The sequence below is a fragment of the Lynx canadensis genome, chromosome B4, assembly GCF_007474595.2.
Source record: "Lynx canadensis isolate LIC74 chromosome B4, mLynCan4.pri.v2, whole genome shotgun sequence".
NCBI lineage: Eukaryota > Metazoa > Chordata > Mammalia > Carnivora > Felidae > Lynx > Lynx canadensis.
This window is the reverse complement of record NC_044309.1, coordinates 115157194-115176857: the sequence shown is the minus strand read 5'-3', so window position 1 is coordinate 115176857 and position 19664 is coordinate 115157194. Positions and strand designations below refer to the sequence as shown.

Below are 19664 nucleotides of genomic sequence, written 5' to 3'. Positions count from 1 at the left end.
TACTTGGCCATGCAAGAGTGCCTGTAGTTGGATAATTAAGGATGTGGTGAAGCAGGTACAGCGTTTGATTCTACTTGGGATAATGTCTATTTAATCTTAAGAGTTACCGTCTGTGTTTTGCATACATTCTTTTGACAGGACTTTGGAAGAGAAACAGATACAGTGGTTGGAAGAAAAGCATAAATTTCAGGAACGTCTCACTGACAGAGAAGAAAAGTATAATCAAGCTAAAGAAAAACTGCAGCGAGCTGCAATTGCCCAGAAAAAGGCAAGTGGTTCTTATTAAAGTGATTTCTATAGAGTAAAACATAATTAACTATTCTGGGAGAATAAAATGTAATTAAAACTGAGATTTTAGTGTATGTTTAATTTGATATTTAAACATGACATTTTGCTGTCAACCTTGCAGGGATAAATTGGGAAAATGCAAACTGTTCAACAGGTTTATTTCTAAATTTTGTGCTCAAGTCGGTTTTTCAGAGCTGTCATGCATTTTCCCACAGTGTTTTTTCATTGATAAAGTTTCTAGACCAGCCCTTATAAGTCTTAGTTATTAACTCATTCTGCACTTAAATTTACAGGATGATTAGGTTTGTTTCAACTGTGCTTAACTAATACTTGTAACATTTTTTTTTTGGCTAAAATGATTTTTTATTTCCAACTCAGGAATATAGGAGTATCTCCTTGCCCTAGCAGGAGAAACTAGGCTTCCCCCTGACTTCTGTAGTAGCCATGATAGTTACCGCAGCTGTGATCTTATTTTTTTGAAATGTTTATTTGTTTATTTTGAGAAAGAGAGAGAAATCACGGGGCAGGAGAAAGAGAGGGAGAGAGAGTATCCCAGGATCTCACAAACTGTGAGATCATGACCTGAGCGGAAATCAAGAGTCAGATGCTTAACCCTCTGAGCCACCCAGATGCCCCAGCTGTGGTCTTTTTTAAGTTTCACCTTTGTAGGCATATTTTCTCCATATGTTTTCTTGGAAATAGTTCAGAGCGTCATGGATATAATGTAATCAGATGATTCATCTAAGTCAGTGGTTTACAACTTCTTTCCTACTTCAGCAAACCCAAGGAATGTAGCATGGCCCCATCAGTAACCATGACTCATGGTGGCAGTGATTCAGTACTTATTTTCAACAAGATTTGGTATGTGCATGGAGCTGGGGGTGAGGAGTAGCATAAAAGTACCGTAAATGATTTACTATGTCTCCATATGATAAGTTCATTTAGCAATGGCATTTGTTTTGGGAAGATGAGAACATCTGAGATGAGAGTAGGGCACTTCTCATAGGCACACTAGTATCTTAATGTTTGTGGGTTTATTGGAAAGGTTAGCTTTTCATATTTGCATAAGAGAAGAGAACTGTATATCATTTACATATTCTGAATTTGGAAACCAAAGACACAGTTCCTAGACACCTATTTATGGTTATTGGATATAACTGCCAAATGCATCCTGATAGTTGGAGTGACAGTACGAGAAGTCTCCAAGTCATTGCTTTCCCACTTTCTTGATTTCTGAATATTGCTTTTCTCTTCTCATAATGCTGGAAGTAGTGTAACATTGAGATTAGAAAAGGGAATCTCAGTGTTTTATACTTGAATATAAACACTGTCTTTGTTTGTATTTCCTCCCATGTGTGCTGCTTCTCTTTCTTTCTGGCCATACAAGGACTGAGCGGTGCATGGATATTGGTGGAATTTCAGTGAAGTGTTTTATGGCTTGGGATGATCTTAGAAATTTCACTTATGGTTCCTAGTACTGTTTGAAGCCTAGAAGCATCTGAAGCCAGATTTTAGCCAAAAATCAGTAGAAATTATAAGAACTGATTTTATCTTTCACAGAGAAATGTTTATGTTAAGGTTTTAGAGTTATGCATCATAGAAACCAGATTCTAATTACTATTGAGGTTAGTTTGGGTTGACTTCTGTTGGAGCAAAAGTGACATCCAGTGGTGAGAGAGATTACCAGCTAATCATAGATACTAGTAAGAAGGGAAGAGGTGATAATTTAAGAAATCTGCAAAACAGCCTTTCATCAGTATTGTGACCTGGGGTGAATTTTTTCCTATTGAAATACCTGCCAAATGATGGGTGTGAACATCGGGAATATCCATATCACTTTTGAAAATGTGACCTGTGGGTTATGATTTGAAGTCATAGGAAATTGTTAAGCTCAATTCAGTGAGTAGTTATGACCCAGAGCTGTCTTACCGCGTGGGACACTTTCCTAGAGGCTTACAACTTTACATCAATTAAAGTAGAAAAATAGACAATATATGTGGCATAGAAATACTATAAAAAATCTGTGAGTACATATAATTTTAGGGCTCAGGAATTTTAGCATTCAGATAGTTTTTACAGATTAGGAAACTGAAGTGGTAGGTAGCCAAGATTACTTGACTAGTAAGATTCAGTGCCATGACTAAAATTTACATCTTTCTGTTCTTAATCCTTTGTTCTCTCTGCGCTGTTACTCTTTTAATTTCCCAATTTCCCGAATACTTGACTGCTTTTCTCTTCATTGTACCCATATGAGTCTTACTTCTCGTGGCAGAATAATCGCTATGAAGTGAATTTCTTTAAGTCAGACTCTTTCCATTCTAGTTAAAGATAATGCTTCTATATGAAAAATTTGGCTCTAAGATTATATAAATATAATTCATAGGAGTGCAATAGACTTGTTAGGTTCTTTAAGTGACAAAAATCATAACTTTCTTATGTTGTAAGACTTAAAGCAAGTCACAAAATATTAACTCTAGAGCAGAAATCATAATCCTTTAGAGTTGCTTTCCTGTGAGTGGTTCTTATAACTGGAGAGTGGCAGCTTTATTTTTTTCCCCAGGCTAGAAAAGATGCCTCATTGCCGTCTGAGTGTGTTTCTTTACAGCTCCAACCTCCTATGCACAAAGCTTATGTCATTTCTGTTAAGTCTTTTTAGATAGAATCTTTGTGTAATGATATTTTACTTTGTTGATTTGTTTGGAAGAACTTGACCAGGTATCTTGAGTTAGGATGCCCTTCTGTGATTGTTGGCTTCTGTGTATATTTTTCTCTATACATTGTTGAAGTGTGAGTAAGAAGAGAGATCTCTTGGTTTGAGCACAGTGAGTTGTCCTTTTCCTTTTAAGGCACTTGAGATGACAACTTGTTATTTTTATTCTAAGGTACATCTCTCTGAAATTTTTCTTGGTTAAATTATGGTTATGAATGTTTTTTGGAAAAGACATGAACCATAGTCTTAAACTTCTAAAGTGTCTATTGAATATGTTGGGTGGCCTAGCGTTCTATTATACACTTAGAGGAAAATAGAAGCCATGATTAATTCCTGCCTTTGATGACCATATAATCTAGTTGGAGAAGATAACATGCAATACCTAAACAATACTAATAGTCACTCCCAGGTGATCTGTATAGACCCTAAAGTTTGAGAAGAGCGTCAGAGCGAAGAAAGCCTGAAGACAGGGAGGCCAGTTAGGAAGCTCTTGTGATAAAATGAGGTAAGAAGTGTGGAATTTCGGCTTGTGATAGAGGAATGAAGATGAAAGGTGACTCTTTAGAATTATTCTGAAGGAGAAGATTTACAGGATATGGTGCTAAAGAAGAAAGGGAAAATATGACATGTTTTAGCTGTGAGAGTATATAAATGGAGTTGTCGTAATGGAGTGAAGAACACATGTCAGTTGAGTAGAAAGAGAAGGTATATTCTACTAAACACGTGTCAGATCTGAAGCATGACAGTGCATCCCTGGACTCGTGTCCTAGACTCTTAGGTGAAGGTGCTGTGTAAATAACTAGAAATAATGGGATGTACACCATGGGGAGCAGTAATTCAGATTAGAGATAAAGAATTAGACACTTGAGATTTTGAAGATGATTGAGGAATGAAAGGACTAAGAATCGAATTGACTTAGAAAGAAGAACTGGATTTAGTAGAGGAATGGTCATAGAGGTGGAAGCTACAGTGTGGTGTTGTAGAAGCCACTGGAAAAGAAAGGTATCCAAGATAAATGGTTGGTTAGTATGATTACTGAAGAGTTCGTTGAATTTGGCTAGAAGGTGGTAAAAGGGGAATCCCAGGTTGGGTTCTTGTATTAGTGTTCTTTTGATTTTTCTATTGCTCCTTTGTGTTGGAATATTTTTAACACCAAGGCATCCACTTGGCAATCCTGTGATGGCATTGGACTGCTAAAGTCAAAATTGAAATTATTCCTTACAGCCAGTGTCCCCTCTGAACTCTTCATCTCTTTCAGTAGCATGTCATTCTTCCTATCACTTAGGCTTCAAACCTCTGATTGACCCCGAGGGCTCCCTTCCCTCAGATGTAGGCAATCACTCTATTGGTTTCTGAGGGCTGCTGTAACAAATTACTGCAAATTATGTGGCTTCAAACATCAGAGAGGTATTATCTCATAATCCTAGAGGTCAGAAGTCTAAAATCAAGATGCCCCTAGGACCATGCTCCTTCCAAAGGCTGGATCTTTTCCACACTTCTCTCCTAGCTGCTGGTGGATGCTAGCAATCTCTGGTGTTCTTTGGGTTGTAAGCATATCACTTCATTCTGTGCCTGTCTTCGTCTGGTGTTCTCCCTGTGTGTCTTGTCTCTGAGTCCACATTTCCCTCTTTTCATAAGGATACCAGTCATATTGGATTTAGGGGCTACTTAATCCAGTATAACCTCATCTTAACTTGATTATATCTGTAAAGACCCTTTTTCTAGGTAAGGTCACTCTGGAGTGTTTTACCAACAGCCAATTTTCTAATTCTCTGGACACCAGCTAGGTGGATGTCCAGCGGTGCAGTTTAATTCTGACACTACATCAGATTCCACAAGTTAAAGGGTTCAGTCTCACAAGACTGCCCGATGTCGGATGCCAGGTCCCAGGCCACTTGTACTTCTGACCAACTGGCTATCAATTGGGGGTTCCCATGACCCCCTCCTCAGGTTTGATGATTTTCTAGAATAGCTCACTGAACCCAGGAAAACATTTTACTTACATTTACTAGTTTACTATAAAGGATACAACTCAAGAACAGCCAAATGGAAGAGGTGCATAGGGCAAGGTATGGAAGGGGAAGCATGGAAACTCCATGCCCTCTGAATGTACCATCCTCCTAGCTAATCAATGTGTTCACTAATCTGGGTACTTCTGGGTCTTGTTGCAAAGTTTTTATAGAGATCCATCTCCAGTCCCCCTTTCCTCTGAGAAGTGGAGAATGGGGAGTAGGGGGATGCGGCTGAAAGTTCCCACTCTTTTATCACTTGGTCTTTCGCATGACAACCCCATTTTGAGTTTTTTAGGGGCCCGGACCAGAAGTTACCTCATTAGCATAAATGCAGGTATGATTGAAAACGCTGGTTATGAATAACAAAAGACATGCCTGTCACTCAGGAAATTCCAAGGATTTTAGGAGGTCTGTGCTAGAAACCCAGGACAAAGACCATATAAATTTTTTTTTTTTATTTTTAATGTTCATTTTCTTATGAGAGAGAGAGAGAGAGAGAGAGAGAGACAGAGTGTGAGGAGGGGAGGGGCAGAGAGAGAGGGAGACATAGAATCTGAAGCAGGCTCCAGGCTTTGAGCCATCAGCACAGAGCTGGACATGGGGCTCAAACCCGCAAACCGTGAGATCATGACCTGAGCTGAAGTCGGATGCTTAACCGACTGAGTAACCCAGGAGCCCCAAATAAATTTCTTTTTATATCATAGTCACATTGTGAGGTTCTCCAGGGACATAAATATTTGGGAGACACTCTTCAACCCAGTACAGTCACGAGGGCCTGTGAATTCTTTCTTTACAATGTGTCTTGCATTTTTTTCCCTCACCTCATTTCTTTTTATTCCTGTTGCTAACGTCCTAGCTGAGGCTGTATCTTCTGCAAGGTTTCACTGTATTCATTTAGCCATATTCAACAAATTCATTGAGTGTCTATTATGTACCAGGTAGTTTTGTTCACTGGAATACAGAAATAGAGACTGTGCTGAGGAGCTTACATTGTAGTGGGTGGGTGACAGAGTAAAGAAACTAGTATTTGTCAGGTGGAGATGTGTGCTAAGGAGAAAACTAAAGAGAATGCCTTTTAAATAGGTAATCAGGGAAGATTTCTCTGATTAAGGTAACATTGAGCAGAGACCTGAAGAAAAGGAAGGGGAATGCCATGTTTTATATATGGGGGGATAATGTTCCAGACAGAATAGCAAGTGAGAGAGAGAGACAGAAGTCTGCTTGGTATGTTGAAGGAATACAAGGAGAGAGAACTAGGTAGCTGGAATGGAGAGAAGTAGTGAGGCCTGATGATGTTTTTATTCTTTGGTTTTTATTCTGAATGTGATGGGAACACACTGGAGAGTTCTAAATTGAAAAATAATATAATCTGCATTATATTTTAGAAGACCCTCTGGCTGTTGTGTAGAGAGACAAAGAGGACTCGGGAAGACCACTTTTTAGTAGTCCAGGGTGAAAGATGATGGTGACTTGGAATAGAGAACTTGTTGTGGAATGGTGGTCAGATTCTGTATATATTTTTAAAGTAGAGTTTACAATAGTTGTCGGGCAGGAAAAATACAAATCAAAGATGACTAAGATGTTGAGTATGAGTGCTTAGTTAAAATAGAGTGGGAAAAACTTTAGAAGGAACAGGTTTGGCAGTAAAATAAAGATGCTTTTGTTGGACATGTTAACTCTTTGAGATACCCAATTAGACTTCCATAGGAAATGTTCAGTAGTCTGGTGGATACATGAATCAGGAGTTCAGGGAGGAATTTTGGACTAGAAATAAAGACTTGGGAGCCATCATCACATAAATGGTATTGAAAGCAAAGGGATTAAATGAGGTCATCTAGAAAGTAAAGGAAGAGTGAGGATTGAACTTTGAGGAATTTTGAAGTTGAGAAGAAAAGGAGGAAACTGAGAAGGACTGGCCAGGATGGTAGGAGAACCAAGAAGGTACTGGATGCCAAGTGAAGAAAAGTGCTTCAAGAAAGATCAACTGTAGGGGCGCCTGGGTGGCGCAGTCGGTTGGGCGTCCAACTTCAGCCAGGTCACGATCTCGCGGTCCGTGAGTTCGAGCCCCGCGTCAGGCTCTGGGCTGATGGCTCAGAGCCTGGAGCCTGTTTCTGATTCTGTGTCTCCCTCTCTCTCTGCCCCTCCCCCGTTCATGCTCTGTCTCTCTCTGTCCCAAAAATAAATAAACATTAAAAAAAAAAATTTTTTTAAATAAAAAAAAAAAAAAAAGAGAGATCAACTGTATCGAATGACATTGAGAATAAGATGATAAAATAGCAATATGAAGACTAGGAATTCATTTGGCTTTTTAGTGATTGTTGGTGGCTTGTCAAGAGTTGTTTGTGTGGAATAGAAGGAATACAAGCCAGATTGAAGTGGAAGATAGAGTTTGTCTAAGGGATTTTGTTGTAAAGAACAGGGAACTGGGGTGATTGCTAGGGAGGGTTGTGAGATCAAAGAGTTCTTTTAAGGGTGGGGTGAATTATAGAGTGATTCAGTAGCAAGGGGAAAATTGATGATGCAGAAGAAAGGGGGGCACTTGCAGGGATAATATTCTTTAGCAGCAATTCAGAGGTGGAAGGCATAAGAACACAGTGTATCTATTATACCTGGAAAAAAGGCAAAATATATGTTTATAAATTTCTGATAAATCGATAGATGTGTGGAAATTTTCTCCTGATGCTACAGTTTTCTCAGTGCAAAAAAGAATCTGGGTCTTTGGCTCAGATTGTGAAGAGTGCAGGTGTCAGAGATCTGAGGAGACATAATAAGTTGTGAAGGAATGTAAGAGTTTGGGAGAGTGATTAGATGAGGGAAATTAGAAGGACTGTCAGGTAACACAGTGCACAGTTGTGTGTGTGTTTGCCGACTTCATTTAGTTGCATAGGTCCAGGCATGCAGTCTAGTTGTATTTAATAAGGGTCTGAGTTTTTCCAGGTGAGTTTGAAGAAGAGGGAGACTTGGGTCAAGGTAATGAGAATGTATGCAAAGAAATGATTATAGAGATAGAGGCTAAGGCATTCATTGGGTCTTTTAGTCAACTAACCAGCCAGTGTTTTTACTGCATTCTAGCTATTTCCTGGCAACTGAAAGTGCTCAGTACATGGTTGGTTGTTTTACAGAGATGAGGATGAGGACAGCATTGTCCTGAACCCTGTCTTCAAGCTTATCTCCAGATGTGCCTTGTAAGAGGCAAACTTTGGAGTCTGTCACATACACTGATGCTGTATCAGACTTCTCAAAACAATGTCTTTTACTTATCAGTCCCTTGCTGGAGAACCTTCAGGCAAATCCACATCCCTGTAGTAGTACACATTTTCCCTATTTCATTTCTTATCCATTCTACAAAGCCCTTTCTCGTGATTTGGTATTTATTGACTGGAATTCCCTTCAGAAGTCCCTATATTTTGAATTACCTATAGTTAACATAGGGCCCAATTAAATGTGCACTCTGTGTGTGTATATATGTATGTGTGTGTATATACTTGATTAAGATTTGGTGATGAAATAAAAAATTTTGTATTACAGTTTAAATAAACAATAAAAATGGAGAAAAATAACCAGATTCTAAGATTGCAAGTTTATACAATCATACAGTAATGAAATATTAAGCATTTCCATCTGTAAAATGTCTACTGGGGTGCCTGGGTGGCTCAGTCAGTTAAGCATCTGACTTTTGATTTTGGCTCAGGTCATTACCTCACAGTTCTTGAGTTCAAGCTCTGTGTTCACACTGTCAGTGTGGAACCTGCTTGGGATTCTCTCTCTCTCCCCATCCCTGCCCCACTTTTACTCTCTCTCTCTCTCTCTCAAAATAAATAAACTTAAAAAAAATGCTACTAATTGGACTAAAATACCTAAAAGGAGCCTATGCTTTTGATAATGACAAACTAGGAAATATGTGGGTCAACTCTCCATATGAAAACTAGAAGAATCAGACAAAGTATTTAAAAAAAATATCTCCATGGAAGGCAGTGAAGAATTAGGAGGCCAAGCTCCTGGAGAGGTGAGAAATTGAGAGAGGTGAGCATGGCATGTGAGGTTGCTTTTTCCTTAGAGGAAACTGCTGATTCTAGAAGAGGGAGTTGAGAGGCTGAGAAGTGAAGCAAAGCTTTTGACAACTTCACAGAGCTTGGGGAACAAAAATTGGAATTCAGAATCTGCCGGAGAGAGGATCTCAGATCCAAGTATGCTAGTGCTTTGGGTTGGGACACTGAAGGGGAGGGATTTATGTTTAGACTAAGAATGAAAAAATAGCCTGGCCCTTGCAAGTATTGAAGTGTAGCTTTAGATAATGTCAGTCCTCATAATCAGATTAAATATACCCAAATTGTTAGTGTTTGTAGCTGCCTGCAAGAAACAAATGTAAATCTACTTTAAGGGAAAACAACATTATAGACTTTATTTCCACAGTTTTTAAATATATAACAAAAAATTTAAAATAGGCATAAATAAATAAAATATAATAAATAATAAAAATATCACTACATACCTATTCGAATGGCTAAAATCTGAAACACTGACTGTACCAAATCCTGCAAAGATATGGAACAAATAGGAGCTCTCCTTCGTTGTGTGGAATTGGAACATGGTACAGCCATTTTGGAATACACTTTGGTAGTTTCTTACAAAGGTAGACTTAGTCAAACCACACCATCCGGTAATCATGCTCCTGGATATTTATTCAAATGAGTCGAAACTTATGTTCACACACACACAAAAACACAGAAACTTGGAAGTAAGCAAGATGTTCTTCAGTAGATGAATGGATTAAAAAAAGACTGTGCTACATCCATACAATGGATATTTTTATTTAGTGATAAAAAGAAATGAGCTGTCAAGCCATGCAAAGACATGGCAGAACCTTAAGCACATATTGCTAAATGAAGGAAACCAGTCTGAAAAGACTATATACTGTATAATTTCTATATACTATATGACATTCTGGAAAAGGCAAACCTATGGAGACAGAAAAAAATGCCAGTGGTTGCCAGGGGTTGTGGGAGTAGGGATGAATAGGTAGAGAACAGGAAGTTTTGTAGGGCTGTGAAACTATTCAGTATAATATCATAATAGTGGATACATGACATCATGCATTTGGGAAAAAAACCTGTAGAACTGTACAACACAAAGAGTGAAACTTAATGTCAACTGTGGACTTTAGTTCATAATAATGTTTCAAAATTGGCTCATTAATTTTAATAAATGTACCACACCCATGTAAGATGTTAAGAGTATAGAGGAAACTGTGAAAGGGGGAATATGTGGGAACTCTATACTTCCTGTTAAATTTGTCTGTAAACCTAAAGCTGCTCCAACTATTTATAAATCATCATCATACCAGCTACATGAGGAAATAAGATAACATCGAAAATCAAGAGAAATAATAACCAATATAAACAGACTCCCCATAGGGAATCTGGGAAATGGAATTATCAGATGCAGACTTTAAAATTACCTTGTTGTTATATGCTTAGAAAACAACAGAAAAAGCTTGACAATTCCTCCAGAAAACAAAACTGTTAAATAAATGGCAGGTTTACAACTAATACACAATAATTGAATTATGAACTTAGTGGATAGATTTAACTGCGAACATCATCATCATCATCATCTTCTTCAAGGTATTACCAGAAATCAGTGAAACAAAATATATAATAGAGAAAATTAAAAATGCCAAGAGCTGATTTAAAAAAAAAAGATTGGTAAAATTGATAGAGCCTTAGATTCATTTTTTCCTAACTGCTCACAAAATAGGTAGGTATGCAGGTAAACACAGATGCACAATACGATGAATGGAGAAGGGGTATCACTATATCTCTTTTTCTTTTTTTTTTTTTTTAAGATTTTATTTTTAAGTAATCTGTACACTCAACGACGTGGGGCTTAAATTTACAACCCTGAGATCAAGAGTTGCATGCTCTACTGACTAAGCCAGGCAGGGCAGCCCCTCTTATAGATAGTAAAACAACAAGAATATTTTAAAAATAACTTGTGCAATTTAGATGAAGTGAACAAATTCTTTGAAGAACATCTTAACAAAACCAATATAGGAAGAATTAGGTAATCTGAATAGTCCAGTATCTGTTAAGAAAATGGAATCCTTGGGGCGCTTGGGTGGCTCAGTTGGTTAAGCGTCCAACTTTGGCTCAGGTCATGATCTCACTGCTCATGAGTTCAAGTCCTGCATCGGCCTCTGTGCTGACAGCTCAGAGCCTGGAGCCTGCTTCAGATTCTGTGTCCCCCTCTCTATGCCCCTCCCCTGCTCATGTTCTCTCTCTCTCTCTCTCTCTCTCTCTGTCTCTCAAATATAAAATAAAACATTAAAAAAAGAAAGAAAGAAAGAAAATGGAATCCTTAATTTAAAACCTCTGCAGGGAAAATGCCTGGCTCATTTGGCTTCACTGATAAATTCTTCCACATACTAAAGGAAGAAATATTACCATTCTTAACACAAACTTTCCCAGAAAATAGAAAAGAAAGGAAAACATCCCTACTTGTTTTATAAGGTTAGAGCCCAACACAGCCATTATAAAAAAAGAGATACCATAAACAAATATACAAATCTTAAATATTAGCAAACTGAATCCCATGATGTATAAAAATTGTAATATATCATGAAATGTAAGGTTTATTCTAGGAATGTAAGGTAGCTTAATATTCAAAATTGATTAGTATAACTCAACACTGTAACGGAACAAAAAAAACTATTGTGATCTTAACAGACACATAAAAATAATTTGACAAAATTTAACACCCTTTCATGATAAACTCATTAAAATAGGAATAGAAGGGATTTTTGTACCTATAAAAGTCCTACATCTAACATCATACTTATTGATTAAATATTTAATGCTTCCCTCCACCCATCCAAGTTCAGGAACAAAGCAAGTGTGTTCATTATCACCATTTTTTTTTTTAACATTTTATTGGAGGTGCTGGCTAGTATAATAAGACAAGGAAAAGAAATAAAAGATTTATAAAGATTGGAAAGGAGGAAGTAAAATTGTCATTCACATATGACATAATTGTGTATGAATAAAAATACAAATCTATCAAACTGTTAATATGTACAATTTAAAAATTGCTGGAAAAAAGGTCAAGTAACAGTTATTTTTTTTGGTTATCCTATTCTAGCAATTCTATGAATAATAACTAAATTTACTCATGTGAATCATTTTGCTATGCTTGCCTTCTTAGGCTATTACAACGTTTAACAACCTTTTTTTTTGAAGTATAATTGACATATACATGTCAATTTCAGCTGGACAACATAATGATTTGATGTTTTTATCTATTGTGGAATGATCACAATAAATGAGTCTAGTTAATATCCATCGCCATACATGTTAAAAAAAACCCTTTTTTTTCCCTCATGATGAGATCTTTTAAGATTTACTCTTTTAGCAACTTCCAAATACACAACACAGTATAGTTACCATGCTGTACATTACATCCCTGGAACTTTATAACTAAAGGTTTTATCTCCTGACTTCCTTCACCCGTTTTGTCCACCCCTTGTGTCCTGCCTTTGGCAACCACCAATTTTTTTTTCTTTTTTCTTTTTTTATTTGTTTTAACATTTATTTATTTTTGAGAGACAGAGTGAGACAGAACATGAGTGGGGGAAGGGCAGAGAGAGAGGGGTTTACACAGAATCCAAAGCAGGTTCCAGGCTCTGAGCTGTCAGCACAGAGCCTGACGCAGGGCTTGAACTCATGGACCACGAGATCATGACCTGAGCTGAAGTTGGCCACTCAACTGACTGAGCCACACAGGTGCCCCTCAAGTTCTTCTTTATGTCTTTGAGCTTGTTCATTTGCTTGTGTGTTTGTTTAGATTCTCCAGATAAGTGAGGTTATACAGCATTTTTTCTTTCTCTGCTTGCCATTATGCCCTTAAGGTCCATCCATACTGTCACAGATAACAAGATTTCTTTTTTATGACTGAATCATATTCCATTGTGTATAAGTTGCTAGGTCCTATGGTAGTTCTATTTTTAATTTTTTGAGGAATCACCCTACTATTTTCCATAGTGGCTGTATCATATATTGCTGGTGGGCATGTAATTAATAGAACCACTTTAGAAAACTGGCAGTATTGGGGTACCTGGGCGGCTCAGTCAGTTAAGTGTCTGACTTCGGCTCAGGTCATGATCTCACGGTCCGTGAGTTCAAGCTCTGTGATGGGCTCTGTGCTGACAGCTTGGAGCCTGGAACCTGCTTTGGATTCTGTGTCTCCCTCTCTCTCTCAGACCCTCCCCTGCTCATGCTCTGTCTCTCTCTGTCTCAAAAATAAATAAACATTAAAAAAATTTTAAAACAACAACAACAACTAGCAGTATTTACTAAAGCTGTGACTCACTCCTGAGTATATACTCAAGAGAAATGAGTACATATATCCACCAAAAACATGTTTAGGAATGTTCATAGAAACTTTATTCAGATTAAATTAAAATTAAAACAACTCTAATTTTCATCAAAAGAGAATGGATAAGTTGTATATTTATAATATGGATGACAACATAACAATGGAAAATAACTGTGCCATACAATAAAATGGCTTAGTCAATTAGACAACATATTGAACAAACAAACCCATATACAGAAGAGTATATAGTATGATTGCTTTTTTTTTTTTTTTTTTTGATATGGGTAGATTGGTGGATAGACAGAGTCCTAAACTACCTGTAAACATATAAGTATATACTTATGTTAAGGACGGAAGAGTAGTTCCTTTGCCAGGGTAGAAAGTGGGAGGCAGGAGGCAACCTTTTAGGGTGCTGGAGGATGGCAAGCAATGGGAAGCATGAGAAAGAATGCCCAGTGCAGTATTATTTCTCAACTGGAAATAACTCAGATGGCCCTCAGTGGTAGACTGGGTAGATATATTCAACTATGTGATATTCGTAAGTACAATACAACATGTGGCAATGAACTATTCCTGTAAGCAATAACATGAGTAAATCTCACAATCTGAGTGAAAGAAAAGCCATTTGTAAAACAGTTGAAAAAGACTATGCTTCTGTTCAGATGAAGTTCAAAAATAGGCAAAATTAGCTTTAGAAGTAAATTGGTTACCTTTTCAGAGGACAGAAGGGAACAGAGATTGAAAGGAGGAAGGGTAGGGGCACTTGTGGTATGGCCATGCTCTTGACCTATGAGGTAACAGTATCAGCATTTGCTTTGTGGTTTCACATTTTGCTCTATATTTACATTCTGTGCATACCTGAAAGGTCTATAGCTACTAAGTGAGTTGCAACATTTATATGTATTTTTCTGTAAAAAAAAATAGCCTCTTGACAAAAATGAAAAAAATAATTTTTTAATGTACTACTTTTGCATTATACACTGATTTTTCCATATTAGAAAATTTTCCCTATGTAAAGTTTAAGTTTTTTTTCTTTTTAATATTTAAAAAGGCATACTTTCAAACTGAGACGCATCCATAATCTAAGCTTCTGATCTTTTGCTGCTTTGGTAGCAATTTATTAATGGTAAGCATGCTTTTAATTTTTAATTTTTAGTTCTTTTTAAAAACACATATCTTTGGGGAAAATAAAGAACTTGTGATTCCTTATCAGGTGACAGGCAAGCTCATTAGTAAAATTTGACTCCTTCCTTTTTTAGATACTTTATTTGCAGCAGTTTAGTTATTGATACCCATTTTCTGGTTTGGCATTCATATTTGTACATCTGAAGCTTATTATCTTTGCAATTTTGAATGAGAATCCTATCTATTAATCTTTTCTCTTCTAGTAGTCACTGAAAATACTTATCTCTAAGTAAAATTTCTTGTTGAGTAAAACATTCTCTCTATATTTTGTTCAAATAGGAGATTTTGTATTAATGTACTTGTCCATATTGTTTCTTTTTTTCTAGAGAAAATCCCTTCATGAAAACAAATTGAAGAGACTGCAGGAGAAAGTAGAAATCTTAGAGGCAAAGAGAGAAGAATTAGAAACAGAAAACCAGGTGTTAAATAGGTACTGTGTTTGTATAAATACATATCCCATGTAGTGACTTTAATATTATAGAGCTTTGATTCTGAGTATAATGCACTTTGTTTTCTTTCAAAATATATGTCTAGGGGTGCCCAGGTGGCTCAGTTGGTTAAGCATCCGACTCTTGTTTTTTTTTTTTTTTTTTGAACATGTAACTAATTGTCATTTTATTTGCAATTCCCTAGAGTAACAATGTTGGGCTTTTTTTTTTTTTTTTTTTTTTTAATGATTAAGTTAGCTAATATGCAGTGTGTATACAGTGTAGTCTTGGCTTTGGGAGTAGATTCCCATGATTCATCACTTACATACAACACCCAGTGCTCATCCTAACAAGTACCCTCCTCAATGCCCATCTTCCATTTTCCTTGGCCTCCCCCCCTCAACTCCCCACCCCCATCAACCCTCAGTTTGTTTGTTCTCTGTATTTAAGAAACTCCTATGGTTTGCCTCCCTCTCTGTTTGTAACTTATTTTTCCTTCCCTTCCCCTATGGTGTTAAGTTTCTAAAATTCCACATATGAGTGAAAACATAGGATGTCTGTCTTTCTCTGACTGACTTATTACACTTAGCATAATACCTTCCAGTTCCATCCATGTTGTTGCAAGTGGCAAGATTTCATTATATTTCATCACCGAGTAGTATTCCATTATATATACATACCATGTGTTCTTTATCCATTCATCAGTTGATGGACATTTGAGCTCTTTCCATAATTTGGCTATTGTTGAAAGTGCTGCTGTAAACATTAGGGCACATGTGCACGTATGAATCAGCAGTCCTTTATCCTTTGTATAAATTCTTAGTAGTGCTATTGCTGGGTCGTTAGGGTAATGCTATTTTTAATCTTTTGAGGAACCTCCACACTATTTTCTAGAGCGGCTGTACCAGTTTGCATTCCCACCAATAGTGCAAGAGGGTTACCCTCTTGGTTTTGGCTCAGGTCATGATTTCATGGTTCGTGGGTTCAAGCCTCTCATCGGGCTCCATGCTGACAGCACACAGGGCCTAATTGGGATTCTCTCTCCCTCTCTCTCTGCCTTTACCCTGCTCACATACTCTCTCTCTCTCTCTCTCTCTCTCTCTAAATAAAGAAAATATATATGTTTAAAAGAATTCTTTTTCTTTTTTAATATTTATTCTTGAGAGAGAGAGAGAGAGGGAGACAGACATAGAATGAGTAGGGGAGGGGCAGAGCGAGAGAGGGACACAGAATCTGAAGCAGGCTCTGGGTTCTGAACTGTCAGCACAGAGCCTGATGCAGAGCTTGAACCCACAAGCCGTGAGATCATGGCCTGAGCTGAAGTCGGGTGCTTAACCAACTGAGCCACTCAGGCGCCCCACATTTAAAAGAATTCTAAAACTTTTTATTATATTCCTAGTTCATTATCCTTGTTATTCATTTATTTATTTTTTTCTGGCTGAATATCCCTTCAAACCAAAACACATGCCAGGCATTTTGTTATGGTTGGGACTCATAGGAAAGGTCACTGGCTTTGGTAGCCAGGAGTGGTGTGAGTTCTTAATACTGAAACAAGATAGTTGCAACATTGCATAGTTCCCAAATGTGGCTAGAACTGTGAATCAAGATTTTTGATTTCTTGGTGTGAAAACATATTGAGCCTAAATTCTGGATTTTCATTTACGTTACAAACATAGCTAATAATCTGCATAATTAGCGTTTTTTAAACAGAGACAATTTACCTTACTGACTCAGTAGTAGTGGCATTGTAGGGCCTATTTGAAGTTAATAAAAACTTTCTGGGGTGCCTGGGTGGCTCAGTCGGTTAAGTGTCTGACTCTTGGTTTTGGCTCAGGTCATGATCTCACAGTTTGTGGGATTGAGCCCTATGTTGGGCTCTGCACCAACAGTGCCTAACGTGCTTGGGATTCTCTCTCTTCCTCCCTCTCTCTCCCAAAATAAGTAAATTAACTTTAAAAATAAATAAATAAATAAATAAAAATTTTACAAGTTCAGCTAATTTTAGTGGTAGCCTTTCAGCATTTAGAAAGTGTCAGACTTTTCTGTAATGGAAATTGGCTGTTGATGTTTTATAATGTGCACTGGACATTCTTGAGTGTAATTATTACCAAATGGGAACAGTTGTTTTTTTAGAACACATGAAGTTTATAGACTGTGGAGTTCATGCCAATTTCATAATACTGTGTTCCAAAGTAAGAAGCCACCAAATTCATTCTAAAACAAAATTCAATTTGCTATGTCTCCTATAACCATTAATTTTGAAATATTATCAATTCAAGATTGGGTGAGTATGGCACAGATCATCTAGACTTTTGAGTGGTTTTGAAGACTATATTTTATTACTGATGTGGTTGATGGTCAGAAAATTCATGTCCAAAAAGGTGATGATATGTCAAGGCCTGAAAAGTTACCTTTTTCATCCAAATAGTTTTCCCTAAAGTTGGGTAGCTTCATCCCTGTCATTAGCAACGGTTTTAAAAATTAGGTTGAACAGTATGAAATTTCATATATTTGACCATATTTTACCTATAAAAACGGCAATGTCCTAAGATTCAACGTAGTATTTTCTCTATTCCTATTTGATTCCTTCTGTAAAATAAGGCACACTTTCAGGATTCATGGGTTGGGGGAGTGGAGTGCAAGTGAAAGTAAAAGTATCAAAAGATTTTTAATCTTTGATTAATTGGCAAGTAAAACTTTAAAATGAATTGATAGCCTGCAATGCCAACAGTTATACATGTGATTAAGATGTCATGTTTCTGTTTACTTTTCTAGATAAATAGAATTTTATGTATGTATTATATACAGATAAATCTTAGAATTTTGAAGTCCTTTTCTTCCAATTTAAAATTATATTCTGTGAATCATCCTGTTTTTCAATACAGTATAACTGTATTAAAGAACAGAAACACTTTTTTTCTTTTTAAGACAAAATGTTCCATTTGAAGAATATACAAGGCTTCAAAAAAGACTAAAGGACATACAGAGAAGACATAATGAATTTCGAAGTTTAATTTTGGTTCCTAACATACCTCCAACAGCATCCATCAATCCTTTTAGTGTTCAGTCATCAGCCATGGTTCCAGGCATGGACTTGTCGTTTCCTCCTCATATGCAGGTATGAGCATTTATGTTACAGAAAAAAAGTCACTAACATTTCTGTTAATTTTTACCTGTTTAAATTCAGAGTTAAACATTCATATCTTTCTTTACCATAGAAATTAGTGGGAGAAACAAAGTGGATTTGAATCTATTCTATCCTTTAGTGATGTTGCTAGAAGTGAAATCTACTGGGCAACTGAAAAGAAAAAACTTAATCCATGGGTCTTTGACTCACTCAACTACTACTAAGCATTTACTAACACTCCGCACTATGCATTTTCCATATGATATTTTATTTAATCCTAATGGAAAATACTTTGAGGGAAGGGTGTTATGATTCCCAATTTATAGATAAGGAAGCTGAGTCAGAGGGGAAGTGACTTACCTAAGGTCATAGGTAATAAGTGACAGAGTTGACTATCAAATATACATCTGATTCCAAATTCTGGGCTCGTTCTACTGTATCAGGTCCTTGAGATACTGAAGGAATCAAATTGATTGGATGGTTTTCAAAAGATTAACTGTTAATAAGTAGTTATATTTTATAATATTGTAAGCACCAAAGATTTTAGTCACTGAATTGAATCTCAGACCAAGTGCTTTATTTATAATGAATTGCTATTAAACTCCAGCCTTGTTAGAAAATAGGCAAGTGAGTATGCCTGGGCCCTGAATTGGTATTCTTCTAATTTACTCCCTGGTGAGTTTTACACCTAGAGAGGAGAACAGACTTTGTGTTTTGCTTAAGGCTAGAGCCTGAGGTGGGAGAGAAACAAGGACTAGTTAGTAGTCTAGCCCATACTGCTGTGTTCTTAGATTGCTGAAATGGTTATCCTTTCCTTGCCAGATCTTCTAGGGCCTGAGTAAAAGAGGCACCGAGGCTGTTGCCTAACAGTTCTTTTTCCAGCTATTTTTCTGTCTTTTTTGTTTTGTTTGTTTTTCATTTTTGGTGCTTTTAAGGAGGAACAGCATCAAAGGGAACTCTCTCTACTTCGCAAAAGACTAGAAGAACTAGAAACAACACAAAGGAAGCAACTAGAGGAACTTGGATCTCCTGGGGAATGATGTTCATGGAAAAAAGATCAAAAGGGATGAAATCACTGTGACTCAATAAAGCTTGAAGTTTTAACGTATGTGGCATTTAGATACTGTATTCCTGTTTGCCAGAACATTTGTGCCTCAAGAAAAGGTACCAGCTACATGATACATTGCATCAGTGTCAGGACTTTAGGATTATACCCAGGATAAGTGAAACATTAAAACCCCTTCAGAGATGTTTAGAATATTTATTGACAACTCTTTTGAGAATGTTAGAAAAGAAAAAAAAAAATTAGAGAATCAAGTTGTTAAATTATTTTATTAACTTCACTTGTTGAATTTTTTTTTTTTTGGCATTTTACCTGGAATATGCCCATGTTTGATTCCTTCTGCCACTTTGAGATGCTTGGCAGTAACGGGCAGTAAACATTTTGCAGTTTACCGTATACAAGAGGTCTAAACCTCGTTCTTGAAAAAAAAGAAAAAAGTTTAAAGGCAGCATTAAAAAACAAAACTTCGGGACGACTTGGT

General features: G+C 36.9%; 1 protein-coding gene across 3 annotated transcripts in view; it reads left to right on the top strand.

The window, feature by feature from the left end:
- Positions 1 to 19425, top strand: part of CEP83 (centrosomal protein 83) — a 122072-nt gene extending 102647 nt beyond the window's left edge. For 2 of the 3 annotated variants that reach the window (XM_030323397.2, XM_030323398.1), the window contains 4 exons: positions 139 to 268; positions 14892 to 14995; positions 17922 to 18111; positions 19056 to 19425. In XM_030323397.2, coding sequence (XP_030179257.1) covers positions 139 to 268; positions 14892 to 14995; positions 17922 to 18111; positions 19056 to 19160 — 529 coding nt within the window. In that variant the 3' untranslated portion in view covers positions 19161 to 19425. Of the gene's footprint in view, positions 1 to 138; positions 269 to 14891; positions 14996 to 17921; positions 18112 to 18942 lie in introns of all 3 variants that reach the window. The other variant, XM_030323400.2, reaches the window with a different exon arrangement.
- The last annotated feature ends 239 nt before the right edge of the window (positions 19426 to 19664 follow it).